The following is a 23,669-nucleotide window of genomic DNA, read 5'->3' on the forward strand; positions in this document are numbered from 1 at the left end:
GCAGTAATCAAAAAACTCCTAGCACATCAGATGGATTCACCAAAAGAAGCCATTTGGTGAGAGACAAATACCATATGATCTCACCTATAACAGGAATCTAATGAACAACCTAAACTAACAAACAAAAGAGAACCACAGGCATGAAAATATGGAGTGGACTGAAAGTGACCAGAAAGGAGGGTGGAGGGTTAAAATAGTGGAAAGAAGGTGAAAGGACTAGGCAAAGAACATATATGAAGGACCCATGGACATGGAATTCACTGTGGGAGTGGGGAGTGGGATGGGTGGGGGAGGGCAAAGGGAGAAAATTGAGACTATTGTAATAAAATAACAATAAAAATGATTTAAAATTAGCAAATAGTATTCAGCAATATATAAAAACAATTATACACCATGATTTTGTAGGCTTTATTCTGGAAATACAGAGCTAGTTAAATATTTGAAATCAATAAATCCATTGTGTTGATAACCTAAGGAATAAAATTCATATGGCCATATCAATCAATGTAGAAAAAAACACTTTACAAAATTTGACACCCATTCATTATAAAAATATTCATAAAAAGCAAAATAGAGGAGAAATTTTACTTGACAAAAACAATAAAAAAAACCTTCAGGTAACATTCATAATGGTGAAAGTCTGAGTGCTTCTCCCCTAAGATCAGGAACAAGATAAGAATTTTTGTCATCACCACTCATATTCAACATAGTGCCTGAAGATCTGGCTAATGAATAAAGCAAGGTTAAGGAATATTCATACAGATCAGAAAAGAAGTTGCTGTTGACATGATTGTTTATATAGGAAATATATGTAGAATCTATTTAAAAACCTCTTAATAATAAGTGATTTTTATCAGGTTGTTTATATTTGTAGATGATAGCAATGGACATGTGACTAGCAATGGACATGTGGCTACCATTTACAATCACTCAAAAAATACTTAGTTGTAAATATAAAGAAGTGTACTAGACTTATTTCTGAAAACTACACAACACTGACAAAGAAATTAAAGATGATCTAAATAAACGGAGAGATAAGCCACATTCACTGATTCCAAATGAATATATATATTTAACAAAGTTGTTATCAAAATTCCAGCAACAATTTGTGCAGACATAGATAATATTATTCTCAAATTTACATGAAAAGACAAAGAAATAAGAATAGTTTAAAAGTTTTTGAAAAGTAAAAGATGATGAATCTAATTTCAAGACATTATGCAACTTTTAGAATCAAGACTATGTAGTATTGATGGGAAGATAGACAAACTGAGTGATGGAACAGACCAGAAGACCCAGAAATAGACACACTCAAATATGCTACGTTGATTTTTTAAAATAAGATATAAAAACAATTCATTGGAGAAAAGACAGCGTTTTCAACAAATGGTGTTGGAGCAGTTTTATTTATAGGCCAAAAAATGAACCTATGTCTGAATCTAACTCTTAAAAATTAGCTCAAACTGATAATGAAGTTAAATATAAAATTATAAAATTTTAGAAAAAAATAGAAAAAATCTTAAAGGTCTAAAGCTTGGTAAATAATTCCTGGAATTGATAGCAAAAACATGCTTCTTAAAGGGAAAATTAGTAAATCAGATCAAACCAATATTAAAAACTTTTGTTCTGTGAAATAATTGGTAAGGAAGATAAAAAGACAAACTACAGATAGCCCATGTCTGACAAAGGTCTAGTGTCTGGATTATACATAATCTTAAAACTCAACAGTTAAGAAAATCCAATTAGAAAATAGAAAAAAGAGACAGAATTTTCTCCTAAAAGAGGATACAGATGACACGTGAGCACATGAAACAGCATTAGCCATTAGGAAAAAGCAAATTTAAACAACAATTAGATATCACTACACATCTATCAGAATGACTAGAGCAAAAAAAAATATTGTGGCAATAATTGCTGTTGAGGGTGTTAAGAAACTAGATCATTTATACATTGCCAATAGGGATATCAAATTGTACAGCCACTCTAGAAAACAGTTTGTAAGTTTCATTAAAATTTTTTTAAAAGTTATCTACCATATGACTCAGCAATTGCACTTGTGGGCATTTATGAGAGAGTAATGAAGACATGTTCACACAAAAACCTTTATGTGAATGTTTACAGCAACATTATTCATAATACCCCCAAACTGTATACAAGCCAGATACCCTTGAATAGGAAAATGTTTAAACAAACTGTAGCACATCCATATCATAGACTGCTACTCAACAATGAAAAGGAATAAATCATTGAATAAAAGGAACACCTATATGAATTTACAGTGAATTATGCTGAATGAAAGTAATTTCAATGAGTTACAATACTGTTTGAGTTATTTTACATAACATTTATGAAATAACAAAATTATAGAAATGGAGAACAGATTAATGGTTACCATGGGTTAATAAGGGGATTAGGCAACATGAAAGTAGGTGCGGCTATAAAAGGGCAACATTAGAGATCATTATGGTTGTAGAAATGTTTTGTATCAATGCCAATATTCTCATTATGATATCTTACTATAATTTGGAAGGTGTTATCATTGGGGAAAACTAAGCAAATAGTATTTGGAATTTCTCTGTATTATTTCTTACAACTGCATGTGAATCTAAAATTATCTCAAAATAAGGAGACCACCTCCACACCTTAAGTCTATAACTGGTCTGGCAAGGCAAGAGCCAGCATCTAACCTCTTTCCCTAGCCTCTGGGGACCTGGTATGGGTAACCATCCTGGCTGAAGGCACATGCAGGTTGGGCAATGTGGATTTCCAATACAAGGTGATTGAACTGGGCACAGGGCTGGGCATCATGTGGATCTTGGCAGTGATGCAGGTCAGAGAGCTGGCTGCATGAGCAAACCCAGAAGAGGGGCTGGAGCAAAGCTGCCAGGCTTCATAGAAGGTAGACTAAAGAAGGCCTGATTAGGTTGCTGTAGGAAGGAAACATGACAGTGCTATTTGAGGTGAACTGAGAAAGGTTTTGTTTCAAGATATCTAAAATTTCAACAGTTGTCTAACAATGAGCCCTTGGAGTCATGTTGCATTGTCAGAGACTAAAGGATCAACTCTCCATATGCAGTTAAGGCTTCTTGAATTCTTTTGAGCTTTCTGAACTTCCTGGTGGGCCTGAGAGAGAATGTCTCTCAAGGATCAGCTGGCCTTAGCAACTGGCAAGGGTGTGACTGGAATCTCAGGGAAAAGCCTGTGAGGAGGGAGTAAGGAAAAGGCACCTGAATGAGCCAAGCCCCGTGATCAGGCCTGAGGGAGAAGAGAGAAGGGGAAGATTAAAAAAAAAATGAGAACAAAAGAGCCTTACCTTCAGGTGCTCCCCACTGTTGCTCTCTGGACCACTCCATTGGATGATGACCTTTCCAGGGTCCAGCAAGAAGACATCACCTTGGTTAAAACTGGTCCAGCTCATTTCTACCTGTAGATGAGCAGTAGACATTGTTCAGAAGGAATTCTTAGGTACCAGATAGAGAGGCCCTGGTCCCAGGGCAGAGAGTGGGCAGGACGTATTTTGGTGGCCCTCCGTGTATACCAGCTGCTTCACATCACAGAAGTTGGTCTCCACATGCTTCATCCCAGAGGCCACATTCCCTTTCCTGTGGCTGAGGGAGCATCCATTTAGTTATTTATTGAGCACTTGCTATGTGATAGGTAGGAGAGGGAAACAGTGGTGAATTACACAGATGCAGTCTCTGCCCATGTGGGTGATGACAGTAAATAAGATAAATATAAATAGTGGTAACCACTGACACAGAAGTAGACACAGCAATGGACTTTTTGTCAGAGTGGTCAAGGGAGTCTTCTGGGAAGGAATGACATACCAGCTGAGATATTAATAAGAGTAGGTACCAACAACTATACAACTGGTGGAGAGAACATCAGTGATAGACTCCCCTCAGCATGGAAGAACTTGTTTTATTCTAGGAACTGTGTGAATATCAGTGTGTTACAGGGAGAGGCATACACATCAGGCAGCAGCAGAAATGTTAATGACACTATGGCCTTAAGATCAACTCACTCCAGAAATCAGTTCTCCCACCCTTGGCACTCACCGCAAACAACCTCTATCCCAGGCATCCTGCACTGTGAAGGACATGCAGAAAACCATCCTGGAGCAGATAAGCTTTGTCTTTGAGTTACCTGGTGACTCACTGTGGTGCCCTGTGCTCAGCAGGTTCTGAAGTCAGTGGAGAATGCTGATCTGCAAGAAGATGGCCTTAGACCAGCCTCAGATTTCTCGCGCTCATTGAAATTTTTCTTCTTATTTTCAAACTTGAGTGCAGAGTTTTGAGTTAATCAAATTCATTTGTTCATGGAACTGTATCATCATTGGCCTTTACCAGACCCCTCTCTTGTTTTAAGTATTTATGTATTCTCTTTTATCTGCATACCCTATTCCCAGTCCTCTTTCTACCATAGGCAACTATTCCAACAATTTAACATCTATCTTTTTTAAATTTTTTAAATATTTCTTTAGTTTTAGAGAGCGAAAAGGAGGGAGAAAGAGAGGGAGAGAAACAACAATGTGTAGTTGCCTCTTGTGCACCTCCTACTGGGGACCTGGCCTGCAACCCAGGCATGTGCCATGATTGGGAATTGAACCAGCAGCCCTTTGGTTTGTAAGCCAGCACTCAGTCCACTGAGCCACGCCAGCCAAGGCTTACATCTATCTTTTTATTTTCATTCTAGTAAAATATGATCTGCTGGTTTGTGTGCATGTATTTTCATAAAACAGAAATTGGCATTCTGTTTCATAAAAAATTATCTCAAAAAGGTTAAGTTAAAAATATAAAAATATAGCCCTAGCTGATGTGGCTCAATGGATTGAGCCCTGGCCTGAGAACCAAAGAGTTGGGTTGCTGGTTCGATTCCCAGTGTAGGACACATGCCTGGGTTGCAGGACAGGTCCCCAGTAAGGGGTGTCCAAGATGCATCCACACATTGATGTTTCTCTCCCTCCCTTCCCTTCTCTAAATAAATAAATAAATAAATAAATAAAATATTTTAAAATATATAAATATATAAAATATATTTAAATAAAACTATATAAAATATATTTATTTTTTAAAAAATATTTTATTTATTATTTTTAGACTGAAGGGAAGGGAGGGAGAAAGAAAGGGAGAGAAACATCCATGTCTGGTTGCCTCTTGCATGCCCCACACTGGGGACCTGGTCCACAGCCCAGGCATGTGCCCCGACTGGGAATTGAACTGGTGACCCTTTGGTTCACAGGTTGGAGTTCAATCCACTGAGCCACAACAGCCAAGGCTATTTTTTGTTTTTTAATTGAAATTATTGGAGTGGCATTGGTTACAAAATTATATATATATATTTCAAGTGTACAATTCTATAATATATCATGTATATATTATATTGTATATTCACCACCCCAAGTCAAGTTTCCCCACTTTACCCTCTTCTATCTCCCCCACTCTCCTTTCCCTCTTGTAATCACCATACTGTTATCTGTGTCTATGAAGGGTTTTTTTTTAATTGGCATTCTATTACATAAAAAGTTATCTCAAAATAAAATTTAATTTTAAAATATGAAATATATAAAATGTATTTAAATAAATTAAAAATATATAAAAATATTCAAAAAACAAATTTTATGGGTGGAAGGTGTGTGTGCATTTAAAACTCTATCATTTCTTATTCATTTACCTGTTTCGTTACCATTTATCAAGCCACGCAAACTTTGCCTACCCGAAACCTGATGTTCGTGGTTACTCAGGCATAATGTTTGCTTTTATATTGGGATTTGTGAAAGGGTAGCAGGAATAATTTTGTTTTTTCATATCTGGGATTCTGTATGCGTGCATTCATGTGTAACGTTTCATATGCTTATTGAAATGAGTATATGAAAATATGCATATATGGTTGTGTTTATGTGGGTGGTAGTGGGTTGAGTATTTTGTATGCATGTGAGAAGACACTGTTAGGAGTTCTCAAACAAAATTATCATAGTTCCATCCACTCATTCAATTATTAAATCAACATTCTGAGTGCCTACCATGTTCCAGGTTCTGGTAGTATAGAGATGACTAAGATTGGGTGCTTACCATAGGGACTTTTCACTCTTTTGGAGAGGAGGATATTTAATTACAGCACAGTGTACTGAGTGCTATGATGGGGCAACATGTGGTTTAGAAATGCAAAGTAAGAGTATCTAATCAGACTTAGGATGGTAGTAGGAAGAAAAAGCTTCCTAAAAGGTATTGTGTCTGAGTTGAGTCTTAAAATTTAAATAGTTGTATATGTTTCAGGGGTACAGAAAGAAGGGGGCTGAAAGTAGACACCAGCCAAAGGACTGTAATATAGCATACGTAGTTTAGGTCAGGATCTTCACGGTAGGGGGGACTGTGAGTAATACTTCCATGAGTGCGCAGGATAATGTACTGGAGTGTGTAAAAATACTAGGACTTTAAAAAAATCATATACTTCAATTTATTTATTTCTTTGTATTTCATAATGTTCATTTTATATTTGTCCATAGGATACAACCTTAATATTTGTATTAGCACAGTTCAGTGTAGGCTATACACAAATATGTACATACATATTAGGGAGCATGCTAATTACCAATATTTTATATAGCACTTGCAGTTTGTAGACCACTGTTTTAGGAAGTTGCAAGTAGTTTGGTATAGTTGGAGAAAATAATGTGTGTGTGAGGAATTGGCAGGAAGTAAAAATTGGAAAGTCAGCATTCATCCTGCCCTTAATGGTCTGAACTCCATGCTATTATTTATCTACAAAGTAGAAAAAACTTCCTGCAAAAAAAAAAATCCCCCCAAAAGGGATAATATAGATGAATTGTTAATTGATAAACAGTTGAGAAAAGATACTAAAGACAATACTGGTGAATGTAATCACAACAGAAAAGTCCAACAGGTTTGTTTGCACAAGTATGTAAACTATTTTTATGTTTTAACACAACTTTTAATAATATTAAATGAAAAACAACTCATTGGGTAAAATATTATAAACATGTAAGGTATATATAAGGTTAATACTCTCACTAAATTAAGAACACTTACAAATAAATTTTTAAAAAGATAACTCAATAGAAAAATTGGCAGGGGATGTGAACAGAAAAATGAAAATAGAAGAGATGCAAATGACTCATAATCATATTTATAAAGGTGTTCATCATTACTCTAAATTAAATAAATATAAATTTGAACAACACTGAAAATCAATTATTCACTTATAAAATTATAAAAATGATAATGCCTACTTTCATGAGGATATAAAAGACAGGCCAAATATACACAGTATATATAAGAACAAAAACTACTTTATCAGAAAAAAATATAAGTATAGTAAATGGTTTTGAACAGGGACAGATTGAGAGAGCATAGCACCAGTTAAGAAATTACTACATAACTCAGATAGTAGCAGTATAAATAGAGAGTAGAAAACAGATTGCAAGCACACTAATATATAAGATTGATAGTGGAAACTGAAGTTTAGGAAGGAGTCAAGGATGACTCTTGAGCCTCCACCATTGATTGCTAAATGGATTGTGAAATAACATAAATCCTACCTGACTTTAACAGGGAGATTACAACGCCCCTCCCCCCAAACCACACACACGCAAACGGTATTTTGCATTCTTCTTCCTCTTTGGGACAAAACGTAATTTTTCCCATTTCTCTTTTTTAAACTTAGGCTGTGTTTCTTTGCCCAGTACAAACAAATTTAAAGTGCTGTAATGCATTGGAAAGTCACTGTAGGATCTTTACATACATATTTAATATACTCTTTATAACACCATGATGTAGCTGTTATTCTTATTTTATAGATGAGCAAACACACTCAAAGAGAGTAAGTGATTTGTACAAGAATGTGTGTGTGAGGTAAGTTTAAGACTTGGATTATAGAATTTGAACCCAGATCTATTGGTCAGTGCTTTCTAAGTGGGCATTCTTTGCACCACAGACTCAGATAATGGTTATTTACAATGTAAATAAAAAAGTTAGGCAGATGAAAGACTTTGACCTTGGCAAAGACTCTCCCTGATAAAGAAGATTCACTCAGCAACAGCTTCTGCTCAAAACTATCATGGAGCCTAGATTGTGACAATCTACTCTGTCAGCTGTTTAGTGGATCTGTCAGATGTGCCTATCATGATTCACCTGCATTCCACTGGGAGCTTCCAACTAGGCTAGAAGCTCTGTGACTGATACCTTTTAGCATCCAACTTAGCTATACAAATGGAAAAATAGTTCCTGGGATGACCTTTACATTTCACATACTCAAGGCCTTAAATGCCAAGCTCAAAGCCTATGTTCAACATTCATTTTTCATAAATTCATATCTTCAACCTACAAACTTGTAGTGACTGCATGACAAGCCCTATGTTGGGCCCTGACAATACAAAGAATAATTAGAGTGATTTTATTCACATCTAGATGAGGAGTAGAGAGAAAACCCTACCATGGAAATAGAGGGTTATAAGTGTTGTGATATTGTTAATCTGTGGAGTGTGGCGTGGCATGAAACCTAGTTTGGCATTCAGGAAAGACTTCTTGAAGGAAGTAGTACTTGTCCTGAGCCAGATGGAGAGGGAGTGGGGAAAGCATATGCAAAGATATGGAGGAGAAACCATTTAGTTTGGCAGAAGCCTAGCATGTGAGGAATAGAATGGGCTAAGGATGAGGCACAGAGGTTTGCAGATATCAATAATTAGATATTTGAATGCCAGACAAAGTATATGGGGCTTGAACCTGAAGAAAGTGGGTGATCATTGCAGAGTCATTGGCAGGGAAGTAACAGGGTCAAATTTGTGTATTAGGAAGAACGCTCTAAATGAAGGCAGGGTAATCAGTTGGTTATTTGTAGAAGTTCATGGAAACATCAGTGAGATCTGAACTATGGCTAAGTCAGGAAGGAAAGTTATGAACTGGACTTGGTGTCTATTCATGAGAATGAGAGAAAAGGAAGCATCTGAGATGATTTGGCATGGCTGACAGGGTGGATGAAATGCCGCTTATGAACCTGCAAGAGTAACAGGTTTGGAAAGACGATTAGTTTTGGACTTAAATTTGAAGGACCTATGAGATATTCATGTGGAAATGTCAAACAGGCATTCAATTCAATTATCTGGAGTTTAAGAGAGAGACGTGGGCTAGATATTTTTTATTCATCAGTACTATCTGTGACTTTATAAGGATAAAATAATAAGGATATAGATAATATGTATATGCTTGTTATTTAGTTGTTGAACATACTGAATATTTACATGCAAAGGTATACTTACAATACTTTTTCACAGGAAAAACTGAAATAAATGATAACTACCACTTATGCCATTTGCCATGAATAGTGCTGTTTAATTATTTAGTTTTTAGCATAAATCTTTGATGTAAGAGTAATTATTCCCATTTTTCATTTGAGTTGAGTACAGAAAACAGTGTAAATAGGCCAAGGCCAGCTAGTGCCAGAACTAGCAACTCTGAAGCCAGTGTTCTTTCTTATCTCTCACTTTCTGGGTTGGGTTACAATAGCACTAACAATGGGTTGCATTACACACAGGCAGCTGCTGGGAAGGCTTTACTCCGCCCCCATCTCTGGCCCACAACTCAGCAGGTAATGACTAACGAGCTCCTGTGGAATTCTGGGTAGATATCGGACTTGTAAATGAAAGGATTCTTAAACACCTCCCTGCTTAGTCTTTTGTCCTTATTTTGCTCAGGGTGCACGCAACTCTCAAGCACTAGGACCGTGAGGAATCCAGGCCGCTATGGCACCTCTGCTTACCGCAAGAATCCAGTTGCTGTTTCTGCAGACGATGGGCTTTCTCATTGGCCTAATAGGTAAAGCAGCTCGAGCCTTTGGCGGCCCCAAGTTTGGCTCAGTGACCACACCGCCTGTGATCGAACCATTGCTACTGCTTTCAGGGGTGCAGCTGGCCAAGCTGATCCGACAGAGGAAGGTGAGAGTTCAACGCGGGCTGATTCAAAAGATGGTGGAGAGACGGGTCTTTTAGTGGAACTAAACTCCAGGAAGTTTTGTGGTGGTTGTTTTTGTGCTAACGAGTTTGGATTTCGCGGAAATCAATTTCTTTTCCACCCTCTGCTAGGGCGACAGAAGAGAGGCATTCATTGGGGGTAAAAGGAGACTTCTGGGAGTTGTAGTATGTTTATACCCAGAACATATGCTGTAGGTATCAGCTGGACCATTTTGGCACCCCTCATATTCCTTATTGTCCATTTGTTCTGTTTGTAATAATTGTGCGGGGATAAATTAGGTGTGGTTTACAAACTGATTCTGAGGGAAATTCATTACTCCTTGAACTCCCCGCTTGTGCCCTATCTGCTGCTTCTTGTTCAAGGGATTTTTATATTAAAAAATAAGTACCTGCTGTAGGTATACCTGCCCTAGGATAATAATAGTTTTAGCTACCATATATTTAGTGCACAGCCATGTCAAATGCTGTGCAGGGTACTTAAACATATTATGTCTTACTGATGCAATTCTTTAGGTAATATCCCCATTTTACACATGAGGAACCCAAGTTAAAATGATTTGTACAAATACACAAAAATGAGTGGAAATTATTAATCCAAAGATTTAAACAGCTCCAACAATTGTTCTCTCTCTTGAGTTGTGCAAGCAAGACCATTTATTTCTCTTATCATATGAATAGTTAGTTCCCTAGAGACCTTGGGTTATAGTCTAGTGTTCTTTCTTTATTTCACTCTTGTCTTTATCCCTCTGCTGTCTCATTTGTTTTTCTTCATTGTTTTATTACCATAATCTAGAATGCTTTTTTTACAGTCCTGATAACCTTTCAATGGCATTTCCTGCCTTTTGCCTGTATCCCGTCCTAACCTTTTGTCCCCCCATGCATGTTTTTACTAACAATTGTGGAGTGAGATGTAGTGGAAAGACAGTAGGTTTCAAGTTTTGGTCTCCGTCTTCAGAGCTCTGTGACCTTCGGCAAGGGCTGCCATGACAATTGCAGATAATGCATGTCAAGCACCTGGCACACAAGTAGATGGTGTAGCATAGTGATCAGAAGGATGGACTCTGGAGCTAGTCTGCCTGGATTGAGAAATCATGGATCTCCCATTTAACTATGCAGTCTTCGAAACTTCCTATAACTCTTTTTGTGCCTCTGATATCCTGCAATAAAAATATACATGATAGCCTTGGCTGGTGTGGCTCAGTGGAATGAGTGTCAGCCTGTGAACCAAAGGATCACGGGCTCGATTCCCAGTCAGGGCACATACCTGGGTTGTGAGTCAGGAGGAGGCACACAAGATGCAACCACACATTGATGTTTCTCTCCCTCTCTTCCTCTTTTCCCCTCTCTCTAAAAATAAATAAATGAAATCTCTAAAAAATAGACATGACAATAGAATCTATCTTAAAGAGGTGTTGTGAGGGTTAAGTTCAGATATGTAAAACTCTTAAAAACACCACCTGGCATAATAATCCAATATTTCTTACTATTATTACTATCATCAGGTTTTTAGAAATCATAGCCATTATTAATATGTTATACTTACCCATGAAAAGAGATTATTTACATATACTTTATATAACTGTCCTGAAGGTAAGCAGTAGAAAGGATACAGTATTATTTGTCCTAGTTCTCCTTCAGTCCCTCCAAGCTTCTACCTCTGTCGATGTAGATATTAACAACTTCTTTTGGTTCTTTCTTTTATACTTCCTTCCTTTTTCTAGAGCAGTGGTTCTCAGTTGGGGGCACTTTTGTCCTCTAAGGGACATGTAACAATACCTGTTGACATTTTTGGTTGTCACAGCGGGGTGGGTGTGCTTTTGCTTTGAGTGGGTAGAGACCATGGATGCTGCTAAACATAATAAAATGTGTAAGATAGTCCACTACATAACAATTAACTGGCTCACAATGTCAATAGTACAAAGAATGATAAACTCTGCCCTGGACCATTTAATGTTTGAGAAAGCTTCCTTCCTTTCAGTCTTACTGCTAGGGGCTAGGAGAAAGCCATTAAAAAAATTAATGTTGATTTGACCTGTTTTTTTATGTGAGACTGGGTCACTTTCAGTTGCATTTTTGGTCTAGAGTTCTAGAAGAAATAACCTAAATACCATTTATAGAGTGCTTACTGTGTACTCGGAATTTTGTATATTTTATCTCTAATTCTCATATTAACCAGCCAGAAATTACTCTAAGATCAAGATGGAAGTGTAAGTATGAGGGATTTGACACTATTATCTACTTAAAGAGTATTTACTCCTACAGACTGTATATACTCGCTAAGATGTTACCCACATGGATTAAAGTGCTATCTTTTGATGTGTGAATACATAAAAGGGTAAATTCTTACAATAGGTGAAGGAAGGTTCTAAAGTTCTAGTATCTTCAGTTTGCCTTGAGACCTACCTCAGAAAATTCAGGTATTTTCCTATTTTCCTACCCTGACTTTGCTGTCAGGATAACAATTGTTTCCTTTAGTCTTTATACTAATAACTGTAGGCTTAAAGAAGCCAAAGAACTTATATGTACGACCCATGGACATGAACTAAGCGGGGGGGGGGGAGATGCAGGTGGGAGAGGGTATATAAAGGGGAGGAAAAATGGGACAACTGTAGTAGCATAATCAATAAAATATACTGAAAAAAAAAACAACCATTAAGTCACTATCTGTTTTCCTAATGTATCTGAAAGCCAAAGGTTTGCCTTTTATTTCTCCGAAGGATCAGGACTTGGGTACATGACTTAACCTCTATGAGCTTCAGATTCCTTACTTGTAAAATGGTCATAAAATAGTACTTACTTCATAAAGTTGTCCGAATAGTTAATGGAATAATGGCTATGAAATACTTAACATATGTTCAATAAAAGTTAACTAATATTATAGGCTTTAGCCTTATCTTCCAGTAGGAAGCAGGAAAATACAATCATGGATGCTCGTCTTTATTGGGAGATTTGTTTTGTTTTGTTTTGTTGTCCCTGCGACTTTATTTTGGTTTTATCAAACCCATTCTCATGATCCACATTCACACTGCTAAGGTAAATATTTTGCTTACATGTGTAAAAATTCTATTTTTATAACAACTGTTTGAGATATACATAATTATCACCATCTTACAGATGAGGAAAGCAAAGTTTAGGTCTCTCTAGTAACTTGTCCAATGCAATACAGCTAGAAAGTGAAAGAGCCAGTCCAATTTGATTGCATGTATATATTACTTCATGAAAGAGTTATCCTTCTTGAGAGCCAGCTCTCTGAACCATTAGTTTCCTATGAGTGAATGTCAACTCTATATGTGCTTTGGCCTTGGATTCCTACATAGTCTCTGTTTCATTATTCAGAATCCAAGCTATCACTATTTCATCTGAACTTCCACAGCCTCAGTTGGCCTCCAAAGTTGGACTTTATAAAAGGACATCAATCTATCATTGTCACCACCATCCATTAATAGACCATAGTTTCTGTACACTTGGAAGTTTGATTTTGTTGGTGATCCCAAAGGTGATGACGTTTTAAAGACATAAGTCCCACTCACAAGTGACCTAATGACATGTAAATGAGGATTTCCTCATATGTTGTTTTTAATAGCAAATGCTTGTAAAAGCAAATCAGGGTCTGATTAAATTTGATATAGTATATATACACACACTTTAAAATTATATAACAAATAAAACAGAATAAAATGACTTTTTATGTACAGGATATGAAATAAGTTCCAAGATACAATGTTGAATTTAAAAACACAAAGTGTGAAGCTATTTATGTAATATACTATCATTTGTATGAAAAATATCTTTTATCCCCCTCTCTCTTTCTCTCTCTTTCTCTGGAAAAATGCACCAAAACAGGGAGGGGAACTATGGGGGAATGTTAGGAGATGTGTGGGAAGGGACTTCTTTGTATACTTTTTTTTACCTTTGGATTTTTGAAACATATGTGCTTATATTATCTATTTACATTAATATAATCCATACTTAATGAAGAAATTAGAAAAAAATTTTCACTTTTTATTTAAGTATCAGCCATAAAGAAGGATGAAATACTACCATTTGTGATAACATGGAAGGATCTTGAGATTACCATGCTAAATAGAATAAGTCAGACAGAATAGGACAAAGGCCTTGTGATTTGACTCCTATGTGGGATATAAAACAGAAAGCAAAAATCAAAGAAAACATTTCATAGAGACAAAAGGACAGTGGTTAACAGAGGGAAAGGGAAATGGAGAGAAGATGAAGAGGGAAAATGGAGTCAAATATATGGTGACAGCAGGAGACTAATTCTTACATTTTGCAATAGCATGGATGGACCTGGAGAATATTATGCTAAGTGAATTAAGCCAGTCAGTGAAAGAAAAATACCACATGATCTTACTTATATGTAGAATCTAATGAACACAGTAAACTAACAAACAAAATAGTGACAGAAACTTAGATACATCAAACAGACTGGCAGTTGTGGGGTGAGAGAGGGGGAGATGAGGGGAGAGGACAGGATGAAAGATGGTGAAGGGATTAACCAAAGAACATTCAAGCACAAGGACATAGACAACAATATGAGAACTGGCTTAGGGAGAGGGCAGGGTGGGGCTGGGCAGAGGTGGGGAAAGGGAGAAAAACAGGAACTGTAATAACATAAACAATATAAATAGACAATTAATTAAAAAATAAAAAGAAGGAGAGTAGACTTTGGGTGGTGAGCAAACAATGCAATATACAGATGATGTGTTATAGAATTGTACACTTGAAATTTTCATAATGTTATTAACCAATGACACCCTAATAAATTTAGTTTAAAAAGAATATGGTGCTGCCATTAACAACAGTAAAGTAGATCTAAAGAAATTGATATGGAAATAGTATTAAATTATGTTAAATGGTAAAAAATGCAGAACAATGAATACAATATGATTCCTCTGTATAAGGAGTATAAGGGAGGTTGAGAGAGGAGAGAGGGAGGGAGGGAGGGAGGTAGGGAACGAGAAAAGGAGAGAGAATGGATTTCAATTTTCATTTGTACCTTTCTGTAGTGATTGAATTTTCTAACCATTTACATATTCTTCATTTTTCCTGTGCCAAAAGGGTTAATGTAACCTCATTTAGCTTCAATGGCTTCATCTATAAAATGGGGATATTACATGTGTTGATGGAGGATTTCATGACATTAACAGATGTAAAATGTATGGCACATAATAAGTGTACAGCAAATAGCAGTTATTGTATTACACTCTACCTCTAATGTCCATTTGTGTTTGTTGTTGCTTGGCTGGGTCATATTCTCCATACTACAAGTTCAGTTAGAGTAGCAGTTGGAGCTTTTGAAGATCTGTGAAGTTGTATACTTTGGTGGAGTGTCCAGGCTTAAAGCTTTGGCTTGTCACTTAGGCCCTTAACTCTGGAGATGTTTGTACACTAGAGTAGAGCAGCAATTTTCAACCTTTTTCATCTCACGGCACACATAAACAAATTACTAAAATTCTGTGGCACACCAAAAAATATGTTTTTTTGCCAATCTGAAGAAAATTTAGATTTATTCACACCAGATGGCTATCATATTGACTGTTGTAATTTTTAATTTGACAGTCTAAGGGAAAAGAGGTCAGTACCCCTGAAAAGTAGTCAGGTATTGAATGTTTTAAAAATCCTTGCAGCATACCGTTTGAAAATCACTGGACTAGAGAATTGATTTATGAAGATTGAAATCACTATTCATGCATGCATTTAGAAAATATTTACTAAGAAACTACTAGGTATACAATTCTAAAGGACAAGTAACAGTTAGCCCAGTAGAAAGCATACATGTAACATTCTCTTATTTTTTTCAGTCTCCCCTGTATCTATAGTATATTTTCTTTGTCATTCTTAGTATTAGCTCATTTTTCTCTCTTTCCCTGTCCTCTTTCTCTGTTATGCTTGTCAGGATTTTTCAGTTTTATAGGTTTTTAAAATTTGCTTTTTAATGATCCTTTTAAACTGGATTTGTTGTTACTTTTGCTATTTTTGTGGTTAAATTTTATCTTTATTTCCTCATACTTTTTTCATTTCATTTTAATTCCCTTTTTCATTTACTTTATTTTCCTATTATTTCAAGTTGGATAGCTTATATCGTCTTTTTATTTTTATGGAAATAAACATTTAGAACAGCATTAGCTGTATTCTACAGGTTTTGATAAGAAAAAAAACAAAGCATAGAAATAGAAAAGGAATATAATAGTACATATGGAGATCATATGGGGAGTTATCAGCGGGGAGGGGGGAGAATAGTGGAAAAGGTACAGGGATTAAGAAGCGTAACTGGTAGGTAGAAAATATACCAGGAGATGTTAAGAATAGTATAGGAAATGGAGAAGCCAAAGAATTTATATGTATGACCCATGGACATGAATGAACTAAGGCGAAGATTGCTGGAAGGAAGGCAGGTAATGGGCAGAAGGGGCAAAGGGATAAAAATTGGGACAAATGTAATAGCATAATCAATAAAATATACTTAAAAAAAGAAATGTTCCTTTTTAATTTTTTTCAGGAAACTCCATACTGTTTTCCATAGCGCCTGCACCAATCCGCATTCCCACCAACACTGTGTGAGGGTTCCCTTTCCTCCACATCCTTGCCAGTACTTGTTGTTTGTTGATTTATTGATGGTAGCCATTCTGACAAGTGTGAGGTGGAATCTCATTGTAGTTTTAATTTGCATCTCTTTGATAATTAGTGATGTTGAGAATTATTTCATTTGTCTGTTGGCCATTTGTATGTCCTCTTTGAAGAACTGTCTATTCAGGTTGTCTGCCCATTTCTTAACTGGGTTGTTGTCTTTCATGGTGTTGAGGTGTAGAAGTTCTTTATATATTTTGGAAATTAACCCCTTTTCATTTTGTTGATTTCTTTTTTTAAAAAAAAGATTTTATTTATTTATATTTAGAGAGAAGGGTAGGAAGGGAGAAAGAAAGGGATATCAATGTGTGGTTGCCTCTCAAGCACTACTGGGGATCTGGCCCACAACTCAAACATGTGCCCTGACTGGGAATCAAAACTGAGACCTTTTGGTTTGCAGGCTGGCACACAGTCTGCTGGGCCATGATAGCCAGGGCTGTTGATGTTTTCTTTTCCTGTGTAGAAGCTTTTTAGTTTAAAGTAGTCCTGTTTGTTTATTTTTTCCTTTTATTTACCTTGCTCTAGAAGACATATAGGCAAAAATTTTGCTATGAGAGATGTCTGAGGTTTTATTGCCTAGGTTTTCTCCTAGGATTTTTATGGTTTCATAGCTTACATTTAAGTCTTTTACCCATTTTGCATTTATTCCTGTATCGTGTAAGTTAGTGGTCTAGTTCCATTTTTTGCATGTATTTGTCCAATTTTTCCAACATCATTTATTGAAGAGACTGTCTTTACTCCATTGTATGCTCTTGCCAACTTTGTCAAATATTAATTGACCATATAGGCAAAAAAATGGAGCTGCCTGTTGATCCAGCAATCCCACTTCCGGGAATATAGCCTAAGATTCCTGAAACACCAATTTGAAAGATTATATGCACCCCCCATGTTTATAGCAACATTATTTACAATAGAAGACCTGGAAACAGCACAAGTGCTGTTAGTAGATGAGTGAATAAAAATGCAGTGGTATATTTACACAATGGAATACTACTGAGCCACAAAAAAGAAGGAAATACTACACGGCCATAAAAAGAAGAAAATCTTACCTTTTGCAACAGCATGGATGGAACTGGAGAGCATTATGCTAAGTGAAATAAGCCAGTCAGAGGAAGACAAATACCATATGCTCTCGCTGATATGGAATATAATGAACAAAATAAACTGACAAACAAAATAGAAACAGAGGCATGGACACATGGAACAGACTGACAGCTGTCAGAGGGGAGGTGGGAGTGGGGCATGGATGTAAAAGGTGAAGGGATTAGCCAAATAACCTATATGCATAACCTGTAGACACAGACAATAGAGTGGAGATGGCCACATAGAAGGAGGGGCAGGAGATTGGTAGAGGTGAACAAAGGGGGGAAAATGGGAACATCTGTATTAGTGTCAACAATAAATGTTTCCCCTTTTGTGAATGTCTGGATAATTTTTAATTTTAATTTTGTTTACCTCTTAGACTCATTGGTTACATGGAAGACGGTTTTTTTGAAATAGTTAAACCTTCTTAAAATTATGCTTTTCTCACTTTAGTTTTCTAGTATTACGGGATTATGATGATTGACCTAATTGATATAAACTGTTACTGCCTTTGTGATTTAAGGTATTCTTTGTGACTACATCATCATCTTCTGTTCACGGTTCATGAACAAAAAGAGTATTTCCTCTTGATGGAATTAAAGTTCTCTGTATGTACTTGAACATATTGACTGTATTATTAATTTTCTGGATATCACCTTATATTTGATTACTTAATTTGTCAGTTTCTGAAAGAGCTATATTATCTGTTACTATACTTATATTTCTGGTCGAATCTTCTTTATAGACTTAAGAATTTAAGCTCTATATATTTGCCTGCTTTTTTAATACAAAAAAAGTATATGACTTATATAATCTTAATGGATTGTATCATTTCATATTTCAGTCTTGAAATATGCTTTATCTGATATTAATGGTACCACCTGTGCTTTCTTGTTGTTTATATTTACCTAATATATCTTTGACCATTCTTTTATTTTTAAACTTTCATTGTCTCTTTGTACTGGGTGAATTACTTATAAACAATGTATAGCTGAGCTGAGCTTTGTTTGGTTTTTTAAAGATTTTATTTATTTATTTTTAGAGAGGAAAGAAGTGAGAAAGAGAGGAAGAGAAACATTAATGTGAGAGAGAAACATCAATTGGTTGCCTCTTGTACATGTACTGACCATGGTCTGAACCCCTCAACCCAGGCATGTGCCATGACCGGGAATTGAACTGGGGACTTCTCACTTTGTGAAACAACTCCCAACCCACTGAGCCACACTGGTCAGGGCTGAGCTTTGTTTTTAAACCAAATTTGATGTCTCGCCCTCTGATAGAGGAATTCAGTCTTCGCTTAGCATGATATACTTTGTTTAATTCCTTCCATTTGATAAAATGTTTACAATTTATCATGCTTACTTTCTTTTTTCCTTTACTTTTTCCGGCTTGATCTAGTTTCTTTTCATTTTATTTTCTTTCCTCTTTATTTGGAAACTCTACTTTGCTTTTTAATTTCCTAATGCTTATTGTCCCATGTATAAGAATTATCATTAAAACTACAATTGTATATAATAAATAAACACTAATCCATCCCCCAGATGTCTTACTTGTCTTATTCTTCCTCAGATTCCTAACCTAAGACCCTTGGCCTATGGTTGCCAGATTTAGCAAAAAAGAATACAGAACACCCAGTTAAATTGTAATATCAGATAAACAATAAATGATTTTTAGTAAAATGATACTCATGCAATATTTGAGACCTACTTATAGTAAAAGTATTTGCTATTCATCTGAAATTAAAATTTAACTTGGTGTCCTTTATTTTTTTTTTAATCTGGAAACTCTGCCTTAATGCACTCCTCAACTCCTGGATTTTTCAAAGATGATGTATGATGTTAAGTTTCAGGGTATTACTAAAAATTGATATCCATCATCATACTAGTGATGTATTAGATAAATACTTACTAGTTGAGTATATAAACATAATATATCAGGACTCCAATTTCTATTTACTTAGAGGGGAGTTTATGTCTTTTATCCATATTCCTTGTTCAGAGCCTCCTAATACTGGTATATTTCTGATTTTTTTAGCTTCAAAGTAGACATCTTTTACCTCCTCACAGTGGACTGCACTAGATAATTCATTGAAGATGTCCCAAATAAAAAGTGATTAATGCACACAGGATGCTTTTGTTCAATACTTGTTAAATTGATAAATTGTTCTTTAAATAAACACCTGTTCAAATAAATTATTGTACTTTGCAGGTGAAATGCATAGATGTCGTTCAGGCTTATATCAACAGAATTGTGGATGTGAACCCACTGATCAATGGAATTGTCAAGTACAGGTGAGCATTTTTACTCTGTCATGGTTTTTGTTCTATTTCTGTGACTATGCTATTTTCCTATATATACTAGACTCCTCTTCTTCTTTGTCCTTCTTTTGGTTTCACACTGGGACCTTTCTTAATTTATAATTCAGCACTTCCTGCCCTTTGTTGAACTTTTATGTTTCTGTGTCTGCCTCCTCCCACCCACCATTGACTTTAAGATCTTTGATGGCAAGGAATATATTTCATTGGTTTTTACATATCAAACATCCAGAATAAGGCCTGAAGCTTAGTACGCATCATTGAATGCTTATTGAAATAAGGCGTTTTGGGTAGTGACTCTAATAAGACAACCCTCCATTACTACACACTTTCCAATGTGGATTTAGTATAGTGGATGTTATTTTAAAAAGATATTACAGCCCTGACTGGTGTGGATCACTTGGTTATTCTTCATTCTGCAAAGTGAAAGCTTGCCAGTTTGATTCCGGTCAGGGCACGTGCTTAGCAGATGAATGTTTCTCTCTCACAGCGATGCTTCTCTCCCTCTTTCTCCCTCCCTTCCCTCTCTCTAATAAATACATAAATATTTAAAAATAAAGTACATTATATATGTGATTTCTATGTCTCAGTTACCAAGTAAACCCTTCCAGATAGCTGTGAGGTATTAAAGGGGCAAAACTTGCATTTGTTTTTCTGTGGCATCCTACATAGCACAGTTCTTATCATACTATGATATAGAATGTCATTTTTCCAAATCTCAGTCATCCATATAATTAATGTCTTTAAGATTCTTTCCTTGTTTGCACAGCAACTCTATTTTTAATTGATATACTTATGATTGAATCACTTATTTTAACTTAAGTCAATTATTTTTAAATGAAAGTTTATATCACTGCAAAAATTAAAAAATATTATTACTTGACATAGATAGTTACTGTATATGTAAATAAAATGAAAAATAACCAGTATTATGAAATTATAAACATTTAAAATAGTTTTATGAAATACTAACACTGCATAAAATATATTGTGCTTTATATTTACTTTATACATATTTTCTTGTTTAATCATTTCAAAAATGTTTTCAAAAAATATTACATTTCTTATGTTACAGATGTGAAAAGTGTAACACAGATAGTATGTGACAGAGCCATGATCCAAATATATAGACATCTGGTGCTGATGCTCACAGAAACAGAAGTACAGAGAGTCTTAATATTCCACGAGTTCTCTCTTGTTTCTTTTACTATGGACCAGCTCTACACAGGTCCCATTCTCTAACACTTTGCAGCTCCTCATCCTGGAGATGTTTCCCCAGTTTTTGCACTGGGTTTTTATCTGAAATGTAGTGTGTGGTTAACTTATTGACAGAGTATATCTTTAAATATTTGAGAGAGAAAAGGAAATTCTGTTACTTTTATTTTTCTATTGTATTTTAAGGGGTATGAGTCCTAAAGAAGGAGGTACTATGTTGTGGAACTTGTTTCTGTGTGTGAGGATACTATAATAAAGATCTGAGAGAGAATTAAATTGCCATCCTTTTTGAAAATGATGGGTGAGCATACAAATAGGAGACTGAAGAGGTTCCTGGTTGGTAGATAGGGAAAATGGGGCAGGGTATAGTAGCTCTCAAGGGATTGAAGAGTTGGAGAGAGAAGACATGGATGTCTCTAAGGTAGATGTTCAGAAATAACTTTATGAAGTTTATTTGTGCTATGTTTAACATCAATTTTTTCTTGCCTCTCTCAAGGTGCACGAGAAGGGCTTTATTGTGCTAATTATGTTTCTATTGTGTTTGGGATTAAAATATTAACATTAAAATGAAAAGTATATGTAAAGCACACAGCACAGACCCTTACATCATCACTCAGTGTTAGCTGTTATGGTTGTTGTTGCAACAGAAGCACAATAAATGGAACTAGCCTCATGATAATACACAGTTCTACTGTATTGCTAGCCCCCTTTTTGCTTGACACTAAAATGACTCTCAGGCAATTCAGTGATTAAAATTGTACAGCTATGAAATATAGTTATGGTCTCTTAATCTGCTGGTTCCCAGCTTTCTCTTTCTCCTCTTGATTGACTGATCAGAAAATATTTACCACTTTATCCACTTCTTCCCAAACCTGTTCTTCTGTTTAGTCACACAAGCAAGATACCTGGGTGTAACCCTGTGCTCCACCTTCTCCACTCCTTTCCAAAAACTATCTCCCAACTTCAATGTTGAAGAAATACCTGCTGCAGTTCTTCTCATTGTTTTTTTCTGATATAGATGCTTATAGCCTATTTCCTGAATTTTATATTGACAATTCTTTGAGCTCTGTGATTTCAGAAATTTGGCTTTGACTTAGTCTGCTAAAACCTTAGTCCTTTGATTTTCATGATAGATTTGTTGACTGTGAGGAGAACTTGATGATATTAGTAATTGTTAATAGTTAAGGATTTACTATTTCCATCTTATTAATTTTTAATAACTTTTGTGTTTCATTTGTTCCTTTCTTCTCCTCTTGCTATCTTCCTTTATTATATGATAATATTCATTAGTGATATGTTTTGTTGTCTTTCCCTTTATCTTTTGTTTATGTATTGTAGGTTTTTGCTTCATGGTTGTCATGAGGCTTACATAAAATATCTTGTAGTTGTAACAGTCTATTTTAAGTTGATAATCATTTTGATCACATACAAAACTTATCTTCTCCTTACCCCTTCCACATTTTATGTTTTTCATGTCTCAATTTATATCCTTTTATAATATATATGCATTATAAATTATTTTAGATGTAGTTATTTTTAACAAATTTGCCTTTTAAACTTTAAAGTTAAGTGATTTACACACCAACATTATATTACCACAGTAGTCTGAATTGACTGTCTATGTATCATTACCAGTGAGTTATATACTTTCATATTTTTTTCATGCTACTAATCACTGTCCTTTTATTTGAGCTTCAAGAATTCTCTTTAGCATTTTTTAATTTTGAAGATGCTTTTATTTTTTAATAAAATTTATAAATCCCTTCAATTACTGAATATTGACTTTGTATCCTGCTGTTTTGCCAGATTCATTTATTAGGTCGAGTAGTTTTTCGGTGGAGTCTATAGGGTTTTCTATGTACACTATAATGTCATCTGCAAACAATGACAGTTTTACTTCCTCCTTTCCAATTTGGGTGACTTTTATTTCTTTTTCTTGCCTGGTCACTGTGGCTAGGACTTCCAATACTATGTTGAATAGAAGCAATGAAAGCGGACATCCTTGTCTTCTTCCCAGTCTCAGTGGGAAAGCTTTTAGTTTTTGCCCATTAAGTATGATGTTGGCTGTAGGTCACTTATATACGGCCTTTATTATGTTAATGTATGCTCCCTCTACTCCCACTTGGCTGAGTGTTTTTCTCATAAATGGGTGCTGTACCTTATCGAATGCTTTTTCTGCAGCTATTGATATGATCACGTGATTTTTGTCTTTCTTTTTGCTTATGTGACATATTACGTTTATTGATTTGTGTATATTGTACCATCCTTGCATCCTTGGGATGAATCCCACTTAATCATGATGCATGATCTTTTTAATGCATTGCTGGATGAGGTTTGCCAATATTTTGTTGAGGATTTTAGTGTTTATGTTCATCAGCGATACTGACCTGTAATTTTCTTTCTTTCTTGTGTCTTGGTCTGGTATT

The 23,669-nt window shown here is 35.5% G+C and overlaps 1 protein-coding gene across 1 annotated transcript in view; it reads left to right on the top strand.

Moving 5' to 3' along the window:
• Positions 1–9,649: 9,649 nt before the first annotated feature.
• Positions 9,650–23,669, top strand: part of FAAH2 (fatty acid amide hydrolase 2) — a gene marked incomplete at its 3' end in the record, with an annotated part of 92,183 nt that continues 78,163 nt past the window's right edge. The window contains 2 exon segments of the mRNA XM_054565704.1: positions 9,650–9,949; positions 19,922–20,004. Coding sequence (XP_054421679.1) covers positions 9,758–9,949; positions 19,922–20,004 — 275 coding nt within the window.

Source organism: Pteronotus mesoamericanus, unplaced genomic scaffold, assembly GCF_021234165.1.
Source record: "Pteronotus mesoamericanus isolate MK-2021 breed Mesoamerican mustached bat unplaced genomic scaffold, CSHL_Meso_final contig_166, whole genome shotgun sequence".
NCBI lineage: Eukaryota > Metazoa > Chordata > Mammalia > Chiroptera > Mormoopidae > Pteronotus > Pteronotus mesoamericanus.